We start from the raw sequence: 19771 nt of genomic DNA, 5'->3' as shown, positions 1-19771 counted from the left end.
GTCCTGGGATCGAGTCCCACATCGGGCTCCTTGCTCTTCAGGGAGCCTGCTTCTCCCTCTGCCTCTGCCTGCCATTCTGTCTGCCTGTGCTCGCTCTCTCTCTCTCTCTGACAAATAAATAAATAAAATCTTTAAAAAAAAATGAAAAGAGGACATAGCTATAATGCTGTGAAGTTTAAACAGATATCAAGAAGATATGAAGAAGTTTATACCCAACATTTTGAAAACTTAGATAAAATATGAGAAAACGGAACTCACAAAAACTGACTCAGAAAACCCTCAATAGACATGGAACCATTAAAGGAATGGAGACCGTTTAAAATCTCCCCACAAAGAAAGTACCTGGCCAACAGGGTCTATTTATAGGTAAGTTCTCCCAAAGTTCAAGGAACGCACAATTCAAATAGTACTGATTCTAGAGAACAGAAACATAGGAAATATTCCCTAATACATGTTATGAGGTTAAGATAATTCTTTTATCAAAGCCAGAGAAGGAAAGCAAGCAAGAAAAATTACAGGCCACAAAAACAAAACTCTCAAGAAAAAACTTAACAAACTAAATCCAGCACTGTAGTAGAAAGAGAGTATATCAAAGCAGAGTTTGACTTCATCCCAGGGATGAAAGACTGATTCAATATCAGCAAGATCAATTAGTGCAATTAACCACATCAATAGATTCAAGGAGAAAATCATATACATTTCACTGGAACAAAAAGAGTTTATCACCTGAAACTCCATTTCTAGCTGTTTACTTTAAGAAATTCTTATACACATTCCCAGGACACACACACAAGAGCATCCATAGCATCACTGAAAATAATTGAAAAAAAAACTGGAAAACACTCAAATATCCATCAGCAATAGAATGAATAAATGTATTGTGGTAATTCTTAACCATGGAATACCACATAGCAGTGAAGACAAAGAGCTATAGCTAGAAGCATCTAGTTAGATCAAAAGCAGAAAAATCAGACTAGTTCCTATAGTATGATCTTAATCATATAAAGTTATAAGACAAGCAAAATTAAACAACATATAATTTAGATTGAGGCAAAAGTCGAAGGTACTGATTAATACAAAATGCAGGACAGGCTGAGAGGAAAGAGAGGTTGGGAGTGGGGCTCCTATGGTCGTGGCAATATTCTATTTCTTAAAGCCAGGTGGCAGACAACAGGTGCTCATCTTATCACTGGTCTTTAAAGTGTGCATAGACATTTACAACTCTTTTTTTTTATTTGCTCCATATTTCACAAAAATAAAAAAAATGAAAATAGAGATAAGCTGATGTCCATTTCAGAGGAATAGGATTGCAATAATTTCTGACAGTAGCTGCTGGCCTGACTCATAAGATTCCTGGTGGAGCTGGAGTTGGATAGCTGCTTTCCTTCTGTCCACTTCTTGATCGACTGTTAATGAAGCTCTGAGTTACAAAAGGAAGAGGATCCAGAACACATGGAAAGTGCTACAGATTTTGTTCCTTACCCAACTCTTCTGAATCAAAAAATTGAATGGTGAGTGTTGCCCAATATGGTAAATGTGATTAGTGCCACTTGAACTGTATACTTAAAAATGGTTAAGGTGACAAATTTCATGTTTTATGTATTTTACCACAATTAAGAAAGGAAAAAGAAAAAATTGAGAAGTAGGAAACAGAAGGCAGGACCAGGCAGGCATCAGGCATGAATCAAGTGCCAACCAGATATCCCAACATGATCTCAGTTTTGAATAAAAGAACTTTCAAGACATTAACTTAAGGATTGAATATTACCAAAATAAGCTTACAGATAGTGTCAAAGACAAGCCTCACTCATTAGGTACCTCATGAGAAGTTGAGGCAAAAACATCAGGATTGAAATGTTATGGAAAGATCTCTGACCAAAGGAAGAGGTTCCTGTAAAATAGGCTGAGCCAAAACATGAGAAGATTTTAGGGAATCTGTTCAGCTCGGCTGTTAAGATAGCTAAATGGCTGTGAACACAGCTTGTTTTAAAACATACTTCAAATATTATCAATACCTGCTTACAAGAAGTTATTTATTATATGGCTATGTTCTGGTTAAAAAAAAAAAAGAGTTTTATTGTAAGGAAGCATGATTTACATCTAGCTTTTCACAAAAGCCTATTTTCTAAGAGAAACAGGCTGTTGTTCAGTGCTGCCAAAAAGAATGAAAAGTGCCATCAATGGGAGACACAAAGAATATTCCAAGGGAAACTTACTAGGCAGATTCGAAAGAATGCCTGAGTCTGCTTGGACATGGCCAGAGTTGAGAATGCAGCATAGGCCTCCCTGATCCCTTGTTCTGTGTTCTTATGGCTCAAAGGGTGTGCACTCCATGCCCCAGAGGAAGGGCCATTGCCTGTGACAACAGTAGCCCAAGTTGCGCACTGCACTACTATTCATAAACCTGTGATAAGAATGGTGCCACCCGGAGCTCAGCAACACAGTGGTGCCACCCATAGGTGTGACACTGGGCAAGGGACTACGCAAATATCACAGAATAAATACCTCTCCTCCTCCTAGAACATTAATTATATCAAAATGTAAGTAATACAAAATATTACGTTTAGATTAAAATGAAGAAGGCTATATTTTCTCTCTATATAAGGGATCCAATATAAAATTCACATCAGCCAAAATATTAGACTTCTAAGAAGCTTCATATTTTCAGTGGGGCCACCTGGGCTACATTCCCAAATCCCTGGGAACCAGACCTTGCTGGCAGGGTTACATCTGTGAAACAGGTATTGATTCTCTGACATTCGGGGTAAAATAAACTCTCACTATAAATTAAAAATTATTATTGATTGTCTTGCTTATCAGTTAACTAGGATGAATCTGGGGATCCAAATTTTAGGATGTGACTTTTGCAAAACAGTAATATGACCATAAATAGCTGGAAAGGTTAAATGCTACAATTACTCTTTCTTTTTCTTTCTTTCTTTTAAAAAATATTTTATTTATTTATTTGACAGAGAGAGATCACAAGTAGGCAGAGAGGCAGGCAGAGAGAGAGGAGGAAGCAGGCTCCCCACTGAGCAGAGAGCCCAACGTGGGACTCGATCCCAGAACCCTGGGATCATGACCTGAGCTGAAGGCAGAGGCTTTAACCCACTGAGCCACCCAGGCGCCCCTAATTACTGCTTCTTTAACAGCAATAATATGGCCACTATAAAAACTGATTCTAGTTAGATACAAAATAATATTAGCTGTTTGTATTGGTTGAGTTCTGCTATTATTCATCTGGCATAGAAGCCAAATCAATTTGCACTGAAAATTATTTAAATTCATCTTGCTGTCTGGGCAGGAAAATTATTTATAAATGACACATCTTGAATTAAGAAACTTTTAAATACAAACCAGATATAATAGCACACAATGCAAAACTATGCAACCCACAAGCTCAAAGTATAAAATATAGTAGATACAACCTACAAAATGATAGGTACACACTGGTAACAATTTTGTAAAAAATACGAAAGATGGCATGCATATAAAAGTACTAAAAGGACGTGCACCCAAATGTTGAAATGATTATCTTTCAATGAAAGGTCATTTTCACTTCATTCTCTTTTGTGCTTTCCAGTATTTTCCAAATTCCTTCAGTATTTTCCAAATTCCCTGCAGTTAGCATTTTTCCTTTGGTAATTAAAACAAAACAAAAACCCCTACAGTTAAATAACACAAGCCAGGTATTAGAAACAGTTTTGGATAAGAGAAAGTGAGGATGAAGATACCTGTGAATAAGACGTCTCCACCATCTAAGGTTGCATTTTCGTCTTTCATCTCTACTAGATTAAGCTGAAGTTTTTCTAATGCTTCTTTCATCATGTCAACCTGTTGAAAATAAAATGATTCAGATTGATATCCTACAATTTTCTAACAATAAAACTAATCATCTAAAACTTCTGAACACTGAATCATGTTCTTACATACATAAGTGCACACACACACACACACCCTGTGAATATATGAATATATGTAGTGTAGTTTGGACTTGCAATGACCATTTGCAAGACAATAAATTATGTATTAGAAATTGTCCATTTTGTCTTTGTCCAGTCCATGCTAAATTTAAAGTCAGTATTATCTTCCCTTTTTCTGTTGGAGGCTGACTAAGTAGGGCACTGTTGGAGGCTGACTGGTTAGGACACTGTTGGAAGGCTGGCTAGTTACAGCATATGAGTCAAGGATGGTGGAAGGCAGAACACATCCCCTTATTCTTGCCAGAAATTACAAGATTTAATTTTAAACCTTAAGTCAGTCAGTCAGTCAGTCTTTCAGTGTCTTACGTACACTGAGGAATACATGGAAGAAATATCAATGATAATAATTAGCAACTTGAAATCTCAGCTCAAAGGACAGTCATTGTTCTGTTCAAATATTTTTTAAAATGTCAGAACATTTAAGGATTCTCTGTTAAGTCTGAACTGTTAATTAAATTTAATCTAGGGGTGCTTAACAGATATAATAATTGCAATCAAACCAAAGAATACTTGAAAAATGAATTTCAGGGACTTTGTAGGATTGCAGGGTATAGTCTAAAGCACAGATATTCTGGGCTGAATTAGGGAATACTTCCAGTGAGGTTTATTTTTAACGCGAGAAAAAAATTTAAGGCATAACAAATGCCCTTTGGAATTCACAGTTTAATTCAGGTCCTTCCAGCAGCTCAACAATTTAAATATTTCTGTAGGTCTGAATAACCTTTGACATGGTGAAGACATTCATCGAGAAAACATGAATAGGGGCGGAAGGGAAAACAAGAGATCACATGATACTGAGAAAAGGAGGTAGTTCTGCCAAAATACAGCATGCCCAGGACACATACTGAATTGTCAATGAAGAGTTAGGAGACAAAACTACAGTAGAGTAACTTCTAAAGTAATAAAAATACAGAACTATTCTGACAACAAGGGTGACATTCACACAGTCAAGAAGAAAAGAGGATACAAATTAAAATAAATATATCATCTCATCCTTGTCCTGGAACTCATGTAAAAATTCCACAAACCAGAGTGACTCAGAACAATAAAAAAATTATTTCCATGGACAAAATGGTCTTCATGTTGTAATAAATATATCTAGTGTTCTCTTAGCGGAATAGGTTTTTCTATATAACAGGAAGGGGAATCATTACTGTAGCATAAAATAGAAACAAAACAACCTTTACCATGGCTTGCAGGGCTATGGTGAACGCAAGAAAACACACAACTGTTTCCTTCTAGCATCTGCCTCTGGGACTGCGGAAAAGTCTCTGAGCTTGGAGAGAGATCTTTAGAATGCAGCCACTGTATCTTTGGTCTCTCTTGTGATGCTATTGTTTCTACTGTAACTTAATATTTCAAAAATTACTAGGAATACAGCAATAACATGTATTTTGGTCTGAAAAATGCACATGTAACTTTGTTCGATTCTTAAGAGTTTTAAGAGGAACTTTATTCAATTCTTAGGAGTTTAAAGAGAACTGAAGTAGGGAGGCTGATATATGTTTCAGAAACACCGTATTTCTTTAAAAGTCCTGTGTCTTTCAAATTAAAATTTTAGAGGATAAAATGCTTGTGATTTCTTAAAAGTTAAAACAGCTGCACCAGTATGAATGGATTTTGGATTATGGATTTTGCACAAGGCCTGTACTTTTTTTTCTCCTTAAATATTCAGTCACATCTATATAAACAAAATCTTCAGGATAGGTCCACAACACAAACATTGATGATACCATATTGCTTTCAGAGTTAAGGGTATGGACAAGTTAAAAAATTTGTTAAATGTCAAGTAAATAGTTCTGAGGACTGTAGAACCATATGGCATCAAATCGGCAATGCTAACTCCAGGGAAATTTCTGAAGAAACAAGAGAGGCTGAACCTGGAGGCTGTGCATGGAGAACCGCAAACTCTTGGCACAGTGGTTCTGCGAAGCACACCAACTCAGCTGCAAACAAGGCCTGGTATTGCCCTGATACACAGACCTGGAGCGAGTCAGTTATCCAGGCAGTTAGAATAATAAATGTAACTATATTAGTGGCAATTTTTGCAGGAAAAGATCCAAACCATGAGCCTTCAAAGAAACTGCCCGTTCTACGGTTACATAGCTATGGTTAATGTTGACTTAATTAACTTTCAAGGGGGAAAAAAATGTCTAAACAACACACCCACCTTTCACTGAGACACTAACCTTGCAGAGTGGAATTTAGCATTACTCATGGTGGAGAGACACTGTCAGACAAACAGCATTAGCTTTAAAGGTTGAGTTGAATAGTTCACTTTACCCCCATGAAATGAGAAATAAAAGGGTAAATTAGAGAAACAGCCTTAATTAATTTAAGGCCTACCAATATTATTTTCATACTCTAAAGATTGGCCAGGCCTTTCTTCCTCCTCTCTTCACTCTGCATGCACTTTGTTTCATTCTTTTACTCTGGACTCCCATTTCTTTTTGCCCCCTCTTTGCTACTCCCAAACTTTGCTAAAGATTCCTTCCCTGACCACAGTGGGTTCAGACCACCTCTGTGGCTTCTGACCATCCAACCCGCATGTCTTTCTCAAGAGCTGGTACTAGTATTGAGGTCATTATTGTTTCCTTTTCTTCTTCCTTCCCTCCCCACCTTTTTTTCTTCCTTCTTTCTTTTTTATCCCTGGAGTACTATTGTCAAAAACTGTGGAGCTCTTGGGGATACACAGAATGCCCTGGGAATGTCTGCATAGTGTAATGTTATTCCCTAGGACCTGGGATTCAAATCCTGCTCAGCTACTTATTAGCCAGAGACAGCTTGTTTAACTTTCTGGGCCTCAGTTTTCTCATCTTTAAAACCAGTGGTTAGTTATAATAGTATCAACTTTCTCGGCTCCTCCCGATGTTGAAATAGATGCAAAGCACTTAGCACATTGTTATTGCTCAATAAATATTAGATAGGACTTCTATCATTTTGATGAATATCAGCTTATGTGGGCCCAAGGATACTTGTACTATGAAACTGACTGACAAAAGAATCCTGTTACTTCTTCTTACATTTGGACACATTTCTTATGTTTTACCCATGTGACAGGTCCCATCTGCTTTCCAGTGAATTCAAATTACAGTCTTTCTACAAAGCCAATGTAAAGTTAGAGCACATACCCTGAAGACACTGAAATTTAAATCACAGTTTGATTTCCTCCCAGCTCCTGGAATCTGTCAGGCTATGTGGCAGATTTCTTGTATAATCTCTGCTTTAAAACAGCCCCCTGGACGTACTACATAAGGTGGGAAGTGGGTCTGTCTGGTAAGATGTCCCACAGGACTCAAAGGATCGTCAGCCAAGATGATACAGAATGATTTGGTTCCTGAAGATAGGACCATTCTAAAAGAATTCCCTCTCTTTGTCAATGCCCAGTCCCTTTCCCTACATTTTCTATCCTACTCTCTTCTCATTTTCTTTCACGGCCCTCATTTCTGTTCCCTCATTTGTCCTTCATCTTTACGTCATCACCCTGTCTTCTCATTTCACTCCTTTTGTGTTCTCATGGTGAGTGGAAAGAATTGGGGATTAGGTATGTTACTTGGGATGAGTTATACTTTCTGAGCCTCAGTTTCCTAAGCTGCAAATGGGATAGTGTTTTCTAACAGGGCTTATGTAAGAAATAAGCTAATACACAGTGCCTGCCACATTACATTCAAAACCAGTGGCTGCTGATGTTATTGTTTTGCCTTAAATTTGTGCTTGGTTTGGATTCTGGCTACCTTTCAAAAAAAAAAAAAAAAGACAAAAATAAACCATTTGACCCCAACTCTTCTTTGCTTCTTGCAAAATTTCTCCCAGATACAAAGTACTAAAATAAATATAAAACCTTATACCTTTTTATTGGGAGGTTATATTCACAATAGCTTGCAAGAGCACTGTCATTAGTTCAATATTCTTTACTTAGATGGTGGCATTTTCTAGTTGGCCCTGTCCAAAGTTATCTTCGCTGCCTATTTTCAACTATGTCCACTTCGAATGTTCCACATCTTCACTTTGGATGTCGTGAATGTGCTCACAGGGGCTGATGAACAGTTTTGTGCTGTGATTCCATCAAGAGTCTGCACCAACTTGTTTGCCAAACTGCTTTCCTTTAGCTGCTTCTGCTCGATGGGGTTCCAGATGTTATGACTACAAATGAGGACCTTGGCATTGGCTTGTCTGTGGCCAATATGTCTCTGTCCCTCACAGACCTGCCATGTGTTGGGAGCTATGTTATCAACACTATTACCACTAGATTTTCAATGCCCATTTCTATGTTTCAAGTCCCTTTATTACTCATCATATTCTAAGAGCTTTAAAATTATACTGTCATCTTAATCATACTCTATCTAGCTCTTAAAAGCTGAATAGCAGCAGCATGGTTTTGTTGGTAGTAAATAGTTTCATTTTCTCAATTTGTTGCTGATTTTGTTTTGCCTTTAAATGTTAAGTGTGACATGTAGATAATGCTGAGGGAGCATTATTTGTGGAGACTTAATGTCTTTATCATGCATTTATGTATCTTTTCTCATTTAATCAACAATTCAGTTCAACAAACATTTAGTGGATGCCAACTTTTTTTTACAATGAATCTTGGAACACTGAAAAATAAAATTAAATTAAATAAAGACAAATAAACTTTAATGTAAAAAAGAAAATCAAGCTACAAATATTTAGAAAAACACAAAAGCAGTCTCTGTTCCTGGGAAGATAACAGGCCAGTGGGGGTGGATATACCTTATGGATATTGGTGATAATGAAATACTTGTTGGTGAGGGTAGTAAGGATAGACATTAGTATACTCATTTTACATATGAGTAAACTAGGCTAAAGGAGGTTGATTTGCTAAGTCAAGCCTCCTGAGTCCATGCTCATTCTTATGTTCAAATTCACTGCACTGTGTGATTATGTTTTTCCTGAAGTCTCATCACAAAGCAAAGCCCACATCAGAATTGCAGCTCATGCCTTCTGTTTTCCAGCTCTGTATATTTAAGTCCACTTGGTATTACAAGATCGTATTTCAGGTGACTCCAGATTCCATGATCTCTTCATTTCAGAGATGAGTGACATTTCTGTATACTAGGGCCTTAGGATGCTAAGGTACAGTATAATTAAAATGCTAAGTAATAGGAACAGAATGTATGAACCACATCGAGAATGCTCACCAATGACAGCTTACACATGAATCACCCCCCTGCCCCCAACTTTGGGATGCCTGACGTTTGTTCAGTGGTTTACTCCTTAACTTTTCCACATGTGCTTATTAAATTACTAAAACTAACCAGACCCCCCCCCAAAAAAAAAAAGATCAAGGGGAGGCTTAACATACTAAATGACTCGGTCTTAAAAATTCCTAAATAGAAATATATTGGAATCCTTTGCTGTTAGAAGGACAAAACTCTAAGGAGAAATTTAATTAGCAATGATAACAGCAAACATTTATGTAGTCTTCCTATGTGCCAGACACTCTCTTAAGAAATCATATTTAACTAATCGAACCCTCATAATCTAATGAAACAAGTATAAGCATTACTTCTGATTTAGAGATGAGGAAGCAGAGACACAGTAGGTGACTCGTCCAAGGTCTTCTAGCAGCAGAGCTGAGATCTGATCTCAAAGAACTTTACTCTGAAGTTTGGGATCTTTCCTATACATCCTGTCACTAACAACAAGATCATTTATGTATCTATTATGTAGTCAAATGAAAATAAATATTAGAAAAGATTGTGAGCATCTATAATACCCTTAAAAACAGATTATGTTCATTTTATTTATTTGAACAAAAATGTGTACTCAGACATTCTGGAGAAATGGGAGTTGGTGGGGTGGGGGGAGGCCACATACTGTGGTAACGTGAACTTACGTCTGGTTTCTAAAGATCCTAAATTTCGTTTTCCTAAGCAAATACAAACTAATGAGTTTTGGGAGCCATACTTCATCCTCCTAATTTCTAGATCAGATTATGAGAAAGAGTTATTTGCAGAGGAATCTTTAGACAGTCAACAAATGTATCTTAATTACAGTAAGATTACAAAAACACACAGGCATGAAGATAAACACCAAACCATGTCACCATACCCATTCCAAACCAATTCAATCAACTGGGAAAGATTCTGAGAATCTACCACATTGCGAAGCATGGAGGAAGAACTCTAAGATGCCCAAGACTGCCACCACCTGATGTATACGCCATGCACAAATCTCTCCCTTTGGGTGTTGAAAGAACATATAAATATGATGATGAGATATCACTCCTGTGATTAGGCATGTTTTATGTCACAGGTAAGGATATTTTGCAGATGCAATTAAGTCTCCAGTCAGCTGACCTGGATTAATCAAAAGGAATATTATCTTAGGTGGCCCTGACCAAATAAGTGAGCCCTTAAAAGGGAGTTTACAGGTCAAAGAAGTCAGAGAGATGTTGTCCTATTAGTCTGGAAAAAAGCAAACAGCCATTTTGAGAACTGCCTACAGAGCAGCCTCTAGGAACTAAGAGCAACTCCTAGTCAACAGCCAGCAAAAAAACAAGGACCCTTGATCCTACAACCACAAGGGACTGAATTTAGCCTATAACCTGAAAGGGCTTGGAAGAAGATCTAAACTTCAGATGAGACCAGAGCCCCACCAACAACCAGGCATGCCATGCCCAGACTGCCAATCTGTGAAATCTGTGAGATAATAAGTAGGTATTCTTTTAAGTGCTATGTTTATGGTAAGCATTTACACATCAATAGAAAATGAATACAGAAAGCTCCAAATTTAAATATATTTTATTTTAAAAATTTATTTATAATGGCCTTTGGTCAGAAGCAAAATGTTGAGCTGCTTATTTCCAAGTTGTTTGTCCAGAATATGGTGCAACTTTCTTGAGATGTTCCTAAGAAATTCCAAAGAAAACAAAGTTATAAATGAGCCCCAGATCCCCAACTAACTTCCTTAATCCATTATTTACTGAAATGTTATACAGTTATATTTTAAAATACGGAAAACAAGTTGCAATACTGTTTTTTAAAGTTACAAATCTAATACACTGCTCATAGAAGTGAAAATCATAAAAGTATATATGTAAGTAGTAATACTAAGTAAAAATGTGCCTTGAGCCACCTCAATCTTATTCTTAGTTTTGTTCCTTCAGTAAATAAGAATTGTCTGTTCTAAGCTAGATAACATGATAGACGGTGATCGGTGGTCACCAAAAAATAAACATGACCCCTGCTATATAGTGCCTTTAGGGTAATAGATGTTAAAGATTCACCAAAATCAACATATAGTTATACATTATACATTATGATAAGAGCTATGCAGAAAAACAACAGTGTTCTTTGAGAACTAAGGGTACATAATTCAGGGAGTCAAGGAAGGTCACTTTGAGGAAGTAACATTTAAACTGAGAAATAAAGATGTTGATAATGGTTATCTATTCCTGCTAGCAGGTCATCTGGAAATCTTCCTTAGAAATAAAACGGTTTCTGGATGATTCTCAGATCATAAACAGCTTCCCATAATATATGAAAAATCAATTAAGGGCTTATTGTGCAAGGAAAATGGTCAATAGAACTGGAAATTTTTTATTACATTAAAATCTTCAAAAGTTATCAGAGTCAAGTAAATATCATTAATCCTGTGATTATTCTGGGAAATCATGATATTCATGATGGCGAACACGTATGAAAGTTTTATAACTACCTCATTCATTTTTCTTTTATTGAGCTTTAATAAATGTTTCAAGAATGAGATTTCTGAATCATTTCCCACACACAATTAAATATCCATTGCATTTTCCCTATTGATTTCACGGATTTCTAAACTTATTAGTTTATCTCTAATGATATGGATTTCTAAATGTATTGGCTTAGCTCTAGTGACAAGTTCTAAAAATTAAGAAGGCCATTTAGCATTTTGGTTTCCATATTTGTAAAATGAGGGGGTAGAGCTTAAAAATGAAGTCATTTCCAGCTCTAGATTTCAAAGAGTTGTAGTCTCAAAATGGTTTTTGGCATTCATAACTGCGACTCTAACTGTAATTCTATTTCCCTCCAAGAGAGTTTACTGAAAACATCCCAGATGGTTATTCATTAATAAAGTATTCTGATGTTTAACAAAATTTCAGTCAGAAGCAAGAAGCTGAGTATACGGGTAGGGGGAGGAGATGGCAAACTCAAAAGCAGATTTACAAATCCGAGTAAGGGGGTGATTCGTTGGCTCAGTTGGTTAAGTGGCTGCCCTCAGCTTGGGTCATGATCCCAGGGTCTTGGGATCGAGCCCCGCATATGGCTCCCTGCTCAGCAGGGGAGTCTGCTTCTTCCTCTCCCTCTGCCTCGGCTTGTGTGCTCTCTCACTCTCGTTCACTCTCTCTCTCATAGAAATAAATAAACTCCTAAAAAAAACTAAGTAGAATAAAACCCCTCAGAAACTAACAGAAGGATTCTGTTGTAGTGGGAAAAACTATATCTAGAAAACAAGGTGTGTGTCAACTTAATACGAACTTAAGATACTTTGTGGGTTTATCTTTTTGTTTTTTAGTGCTGCTAATTACTTGCTAACAGTGATAATAATTACACTATGTAAAGCATCCATAATTTTCTTATGAGAAAACAGCTGTCATGCCCTGCTTAGCTGTTACCCTCTGCATACTTTCTCACATTCACATGTAGTAGAGGAGACTTCAGCTTTGGATTTATCCCTCCCCAGTTCCCAAGATCAGTCACCATCTGAAAAAGGAGGATCTAATAAGCTCCAGGCCAATCCTCCCGAGACTGACCATTTAGTCATTCTTTATGTTTTGTTCCATTTTCAACCATATACCTAGCTGCTACTTTGGATCATTTTCCTGGGAGCCCTGTTCCAGTAGCTTATTCCAATCTCTTCTTATGAGTAGGGACATTTTCTGTACTCTCTCTAAAGATCTAAGCCTTCATCCCACAACCCTGCACTGTAGATGGGCTTTCCAGGTGCACCTACTCAATGCAAGTGGGGCCTGTCATCTCCCTCCATCTCCTCAATGTAGAATCAGTATTCTCAAGGGCTGAGGAAGCTACCTTTAAACTACTCATAACTCTGGCCCTCTCTTACAATATTAATGCCGCAGACTTAACTTACCATCATTATAATATTTAAAATTTATTAAGCTCTTTCTAAGTGCTCAGCACTGTGCTAAGTGATTTTACATGGGTTACCTTATTTAACAATACCATATTGCTTCAGGTACCTCCTACTCTGAATCAGTCATGGCGGTTCCATCCCTTTTGCCAGGGACTGGCACAAATAACCTAATTTTAGCCACCAAGGGGAAGTCCGTTGAGAGGCTCCTGGAGGTATAGGAAGAAACGTAATCCCACCTTTTCTTTTGCACGTTGCCTTGCTTGGATATGGAAGCTGGCACTGGTGCTGGTCTAAAAACCCATCTATCATTAAAGATGAGAGGGCAGAAAGATGTAAAGAACTAAGTCCTTGGTGACATTGCTGAACTGATGAATCAATCAATTCTGGCATTCCGAATTTCTTGGCATACGATAGCTTTCATTTCCTTAACCAGTTTGAATTGAGTTTGTTAGCTGCAGCTAAAAGCAACTCATTTACTTATATAACGAAACTGACAAGCAGTATCCAAAGAGTCCATAACAGCAGACCACATCACTAAAACTCATTATGTTCTGATGTAGAAACAACTATTACATGGAGCATTTTTCTTTCTCTAGAAATGTACCGTGACTTGCCATTCAACAAATGACATACAATGTAAGGTGTTATTTTAACTGATAATACTTAGTATCAGGGCTGTTAAGATTGTTGATCAAAGGCCACTGGTGACACTAAGACCATACTGTCTATAGAAAACAGCAAAATAATAATTTATAAAGCCAAAAGGAAGTATTATACTGCCTCGGTTCTGTAGATAAAGCACAGTTGTTACAGCTTTGTATGTCAGAGTTGGAAGTAAATGTCCAACACTCTCATCCCTGAACTAGTACTCAGATCTGGAGGACATGTGAATAGAAAGATTTGACAGAAATTCAGAAGGAAAACTAATGGGGCCCCAGTGCCCAGGAGAGATTAAAAACAGCTCTGAAGAAAACTGGGAAAGATCCCTCTCATTATCTAGAAATTTCTAGATATTCAAAGGCCCTTTCCAGGAAACTGGATAGCTGAATGAACGAATGAACCTGGACTACTTTCTAAAACCGAACACAAGAATGAATTCAAAATGTATTAAAGACATAAACATGAGATCTGAAACCATAAAAATCCTTGAAGAGAACATAGCCAGTAAAAGTAATTCTTTCGGGGAGGAGTCAAGATGGCGGAGAAGTAGCAGGCTGAGACTACTTCAGGTAGTGGGAGATCAGCTAAATAGCTTATCTAAAGATTGCAAACACCTACAAATCCAACCGGAGATAGAAGAGAAGAAGAACAGCAATTCCAGAAACAGAAAATCAACCACTATCTGAAAGGTAGGACTGGCGGAGAAGTGAATCCAAAGCGACGGGAAGATAGATCGCGGGGGGAGGGGCCGGCTCCTGGCGAGCGGCGGAGCAACGGAGCACAAAATCAGGACTTTTAAAAGTCTGTTCCGCTGAGGGACATCGCTCCAGAGGCTTAACTGGGGTGAAGCCCACGCGGGGTCAGCGCGGCCTCAGGTCCCACAGGGTCACAGAAGGATCGGGGGTGTCTGAGTGTCGCAGAGCTTACCGGTATTAGAACGGGGAAGCCGGCTACAGAGACAGAGCCGAGGAGTGAGCTCTAAGCTCAGGGTTACCTTGGACTGGTCGCAGGCTCGGTCAGCTCGGAGCGCGGCCGGAGGCCAGAGTGATGGGAGTCATTGGGCGCTGTACTCTGAGGGTGCACTGAGGAGAGGGGCCCCGGGCTCTCGGCTCCTCCAGGCCGGAGACTGGGAGGCTGCCATCTTCATTCCCGTCTTCCAGAACTCTACAGAAAGCGCTCAGGGAACAAAAGCTCCCGAAAGCAAACCCAGCAAACCCGAGCGGATTACTGAGCCCGGCCCCAGGTAAGGGCGTGCAACTCCGCCTGGGGCAAAGACGCTTGAGAATCACTACAACAGGCCCCTCCCCCAGAAGATCAACGAGAAACCCAGCCAGGACCAAGTTCACCTACCAAGGAGCGCAGTTTCAATACCAAGGAGAGCAGCGGAATTCCAGAGGAGAAGAAAGCAAAGCACGGAACTCATGGCTTTAGCCTTGAGTTAATTTAATTTTTTTTTCTTTTTCAATTTTTTTTCTCTTCTTCTGCTAATTTTTTTAACTTTTACCGTTTCCCTTTTTAACGTTTTTAAAATAGTTTATCTAATATATATATATATTTTTAAACTTTTTATATTTTTTCTTTATCGGCTTTCTTTTTTTAATAGTTTCTTTTTTTTTTTCTTTCTGAACCCCTTTTTATCCCCTTTCTCCCCCCTCACGATTTGGGATCTCTTCTGATTTGGCTAAAGCATATTTTCCTGGGGTTGTTGCCACCCTTTTAGTATTTTACTTGCTCCTTCATATACTCTTATCTGGACAAAATGACAAGGCGGAAAAATTCACAACAAAAAAAAGAACAAGAAGCAGTACCAAAGGCTAGGGACCTAATCAATACAGACATTGGTAACATGTCTGATATAGAGTTCAGAATGATGATTCTCAAGGTTCTAGCCGGGCTTGAAAAAGGCATGGAAGATATTAAAGCAACCCTCTCGGGAGATATAAAAGCCCTTTCTGGAGAAATAAAAGAACTAAAATCTAACCAAGTTGAAATCAAAAAAGCTATTAATGCGGTGCAATCAAAAATGGAGGCTTTCACTGCTAGGATAAATGAGGCAGAAGAAAGAATTAGCGATATAGAAGACCAAATGACAGAGAATAAAGAAACTGAGCAAAAGAGGGACAAACAGCAATGGGACCACGAGGGGAGAATTCGAGAGATAAGTGACACCATAAGACAAAACAACATTAGAATAATTGGGATTCCAGAAGAAGAAGAAAGAGAGAGGGGAGCAGAAGGTATATTGGAGAGAATTATTGGAGAGAATTTCCCCAATATGGCAAAGGGAACAAGCATCAAAATTCAAGAGGTTCAGAGAACCCCCTCAAAATCAATAAGAATAGGTCCACACCCCGTCACCTAATAGTAAAATTTACAAGTCTTAGTGACAAAGAAAAGATCCTGAAAGCAGCCCGGGAAAAGAAGTCTGTAACGTACAATGGTAAAAATATTAGATTGGCAGCAGACTTATCCACAGAGACCTGGCAGGCCAGAAAGAGCTGGCATGATATATTCAGAGTACTAAATGAGAAAAACATGCAGCCAAGAATACTATATCCAGCTAGGCTATCATTGAAAATAGAAGGAGAGATTAAAAGCTTCCAGGACAAACAAAAACTGGAAGAATTTGCAAATACCAAACCAGCTCTACAGGAAATATTGAAAGGAGTCCTCTAAGCCAAGAGAGATCCTAAAAGTAGTAGATCAGAAAGAAACAGAAACAATATACAATAACAGTCACCTTACAGGCAATACAATGGCACTAAATTCATATCTCTCAATACTTACCCTGAATGTTAATGGGCTAAATGCCCCAATCAAAAGACACAGGGTATCAGAATGGATCAAAAAACAAAACCCATCTATATGTTGCCTACAAGAAACTCATCTTAAATCCGAAGACACCTCCAGGTTTAAAGTGAGGGGGTGGAAAAGAATTTACCATGCTAATGGACATCAGAAAAGCAGGAGTGGCAATCCTTGTATCAGATCAATTAGATTTTAAGACAAAGACTATAATAAGAGATGAGGAAGGACACTATATCATACTCAAAGGAACTGTCCAACAAGAAGATCTAACAATTTTAAATATCTATGCCCCTAACGTGGGAGCAGCCAACTATATAAACCAATTAATAACAAAATCAAAGAAACACATCGACAAGAATACAATAATAGTAGGGGATTTTAACACTCCCCTCACTGAAATGGACAGATCATCCAAGCAAAAGATCAACAAGGAAATCAAGGCCTTAAATAACACACTGGACCAGATGGACATCACAGATATATTCAGAACATTTCATCCCAAAGCAACAGAATACACATTCTGCTCTAGTGCACGTGGAACATTCTCCAGAATAGATCACATCCTCGGTCCTAAATCAGGTCTCAACCGGTATCAAAAGATTGGGATCATTCCCTGCATATTTTCAGACCACAATGCTCTAAAGCTAGAACTCAATAACAACAGGAAATTTGGAAAGAACCCAAATCCATGGAGACTAAACAGCATCCTTCTAAAGAATGAATGGGTCAACCAGGAAATTAAAGAAGAATTGAAAAAATTTATGGAAACAAATGATAATGAAAACACAACGGTTCAGAATCTGTGGGACACAACAAAGGCAGTCCTGAGAGGAAAATATATAGCGGTACAAGCCTTTCTCAAGAAACAAGAAAGGTCTCAGGTACACAACCTAACCCTACACCTAAAGGAGCTGGAGAAAGAACAAGAAAGAAACCCTAAACCCAGCAGGAGAAGAGAAATCATAAAGATCAGAGCAGAAATCAATGAAATAGAAACCAAAAAAACAATAGAACAAATCAACGAAACTAGGAGCTGGTTCTTTGAAAGAATTAATAAGATTGATAAACCCCTGGCCAGACTGATCAAAAAGAAAAGAGAAAGGACCCAAATAAATAAAATCATGAATGAAAGAGGAGAGATCACAACGAACACCAAAGAAATACAGACAATTATAAGAACATACTATGAGCAACTCTATGCCAACAAATTTGACAATCTGGAAGAAATGGATGCATTCCTAGAGACATATAAACTACCACAACTGAACCAGGAAGAAATAGAAAGCCTGAACAGACCCATAACCAGTAAGGAGATTGAAACAGTCATCAAAAATCTCCAAACAAACACAAGCCCAGGGCCAGACGGCTTCCCGGGGGAATTCTACCAAACATTTAAAGAAGAACTAATTCCTATTCTCCTGAAACTGTTCCAAAAAATAGAAATAGAAGGAAAACTTCCAAACTCATTTTATGAGGCCAGCATCACCTTGATCCCAAAACCAGACAAGGATCCCAACAAAAAAGAGAACTACAGACCAATATCCTTGATGAACACAGATGCAAAAATTCTCGCCAAAATACTAGCCAATAGGATTCAACAGTACATTAAAAGGATTATTCACCACGACCAAGTGGGATTTATTCCAGGGCTTCAAGGTTGGTTCAACATCCGCAAATCAATCAATGTGATACAACACATTAATAAAAGAAAGAACAAGAACCATATGATACTCTCCATAGATGCTGAAAAAGCATTTGACAAAGTACAGCATCCCTTCCTGATCAAAACTCTTCAAAGTGTAGGGATAGACGGCACATACCTCAATATTATCAAAGGCATTTATGAAAAACCCACCGCAAATATCATTCTCAATGGAGAAAAACTGAAAGCTTTTCCGCTAAGGTCAGGAACACGGCAGGGATGTCCGTTATCACCACTGCTATTCAACATAGTACTAGAAGTCCTAGCCTCAGCAATCAGACAACAAAAGGAAATTAAAGGCATCTAAATCGGCAAAGAAGAAGTCAAACTATCACTCTTTGCAGATGATATGATACTATATGTGGAAAACCCAAAAGACTCCACTCCAAAACTGCTAGAACTTGTACAGGAATTCAGTAAAGTGTCAGGATATAAAATCAATGCACAGAAATCAGTTGCATTTCTCTACACCAACAACAAGACAGAAGAAAGAGAAATTAAGGAGTCCATCCCATTTACAATTGCACCCAAAACTATAAGAGACCTAGGAATAAACCTAACCAAAGAGACTAAGAATCTATACTCAGAAAACTATAAAGTACTCATGAAAGAAATTGAGGAAGACACAAAGAAATGGAAAAATATTCCATGCTCCTGGATTGGAAGAATCAATATTGTGAAAATGTCTATGCTACCTAAAGCAATCTATACATTTAATGCAATTCCTATCAAAGTACCATCCATTTTTTTCAAAGAAATGGAACAAATAATCCTAAAATTTATATGGAACCAGAAAAGACCTCGAATAGCCAAAGCAATATTGAAAAAGAAAGCCATCACAATTCCGGACTTCAAGCTCTATTACAAAGCTGTCATCATCAAGACAGCATGGTACTGGCACAAAAACAGACACATAGATCAATGGAACAGAATAGAGAGCCCAGAAATGGACCCTCAACTCTATGGTCAACTCATCTTCGACAAAGCAGGAAAGAATGTCCAATGGAAAAAAGACAGCCTCTTCAATAAATGGTGTTGGGAAAATTGGACAGCCACATGCAGAAAAATGAAATTGGATCATTTCCTTACACCACACATGAAAATAGACTCAAAATGGATGAAGGATCTCAATGTGAGAAAGGAATCCATCAAAATCCTCGAGGAGAACACAGGCAGCAACCTCTTCGACCTCAGCCGCAGCAACATCTTCCTAGGAACATCACCAAAGGCAAGGGAAGCAAGGGCAAAAATGAACTATTGGGATTTTATCAAGATCAAAAACTTTTGCACAGCAAAGGAAACAGTGAACAAAACGAAAAGACAACTGACAGAATGGGAGAAGATATTTGCAAATGACATATCAGATAAAGGGCTAGTGTCCAAAATCTATAAAGAACTTAGCAAACTCAACACCCAAAGAACAAATAATCCAATCAAGAAATGGGCAGAGGACATGAACAGACATTTCTGCAAAGAAGACATCCAGATGGCCAACAGACACATGAAAAAGTGCTCCATATCA

The 19771-nt window shown here is 38.1% G+C and overlaps 1 protein-coding gene across 1 annotated transcript in view; it reads right to left on the bottom strand.

The window, feature by feature from the left end:
- DDAH1 (dimethylarginine dimethylaminohydrolase 1) overlaps nt 1-19771 on the bottom strand; it is a 140757-nt gene that overhangs the window by 37518 nt on the left and 83468 nt on the right. Inside the window, exon 2 of the mRNA XM_047727377.1 lies at nt 3735-3834. Within this exon, the coding sequence (XP_047583333.1) occupies nt 3735-3834 (100 nt within the window). The remainder of the gene's footprint in view (nt 1-3734; nt 3835-19771) is intronic.

The sequence above is a fragment of the Lutra lutra genome, chromosome 4 (assembly GCF_902655055.1).
Source record: "Lutra lutra chromosome 4, mLutLut1.2, whole genome shotgun sequence".
Taxonomy (NCBI): Eukaryota; Metazoa; Chordata; class Mammalia; order Carnivora; family Mustelidae; genus Lutra; species Lutra lutra.
This window is presented reverse-complemented; position numbering and strand designations above follow the sequence as displayed.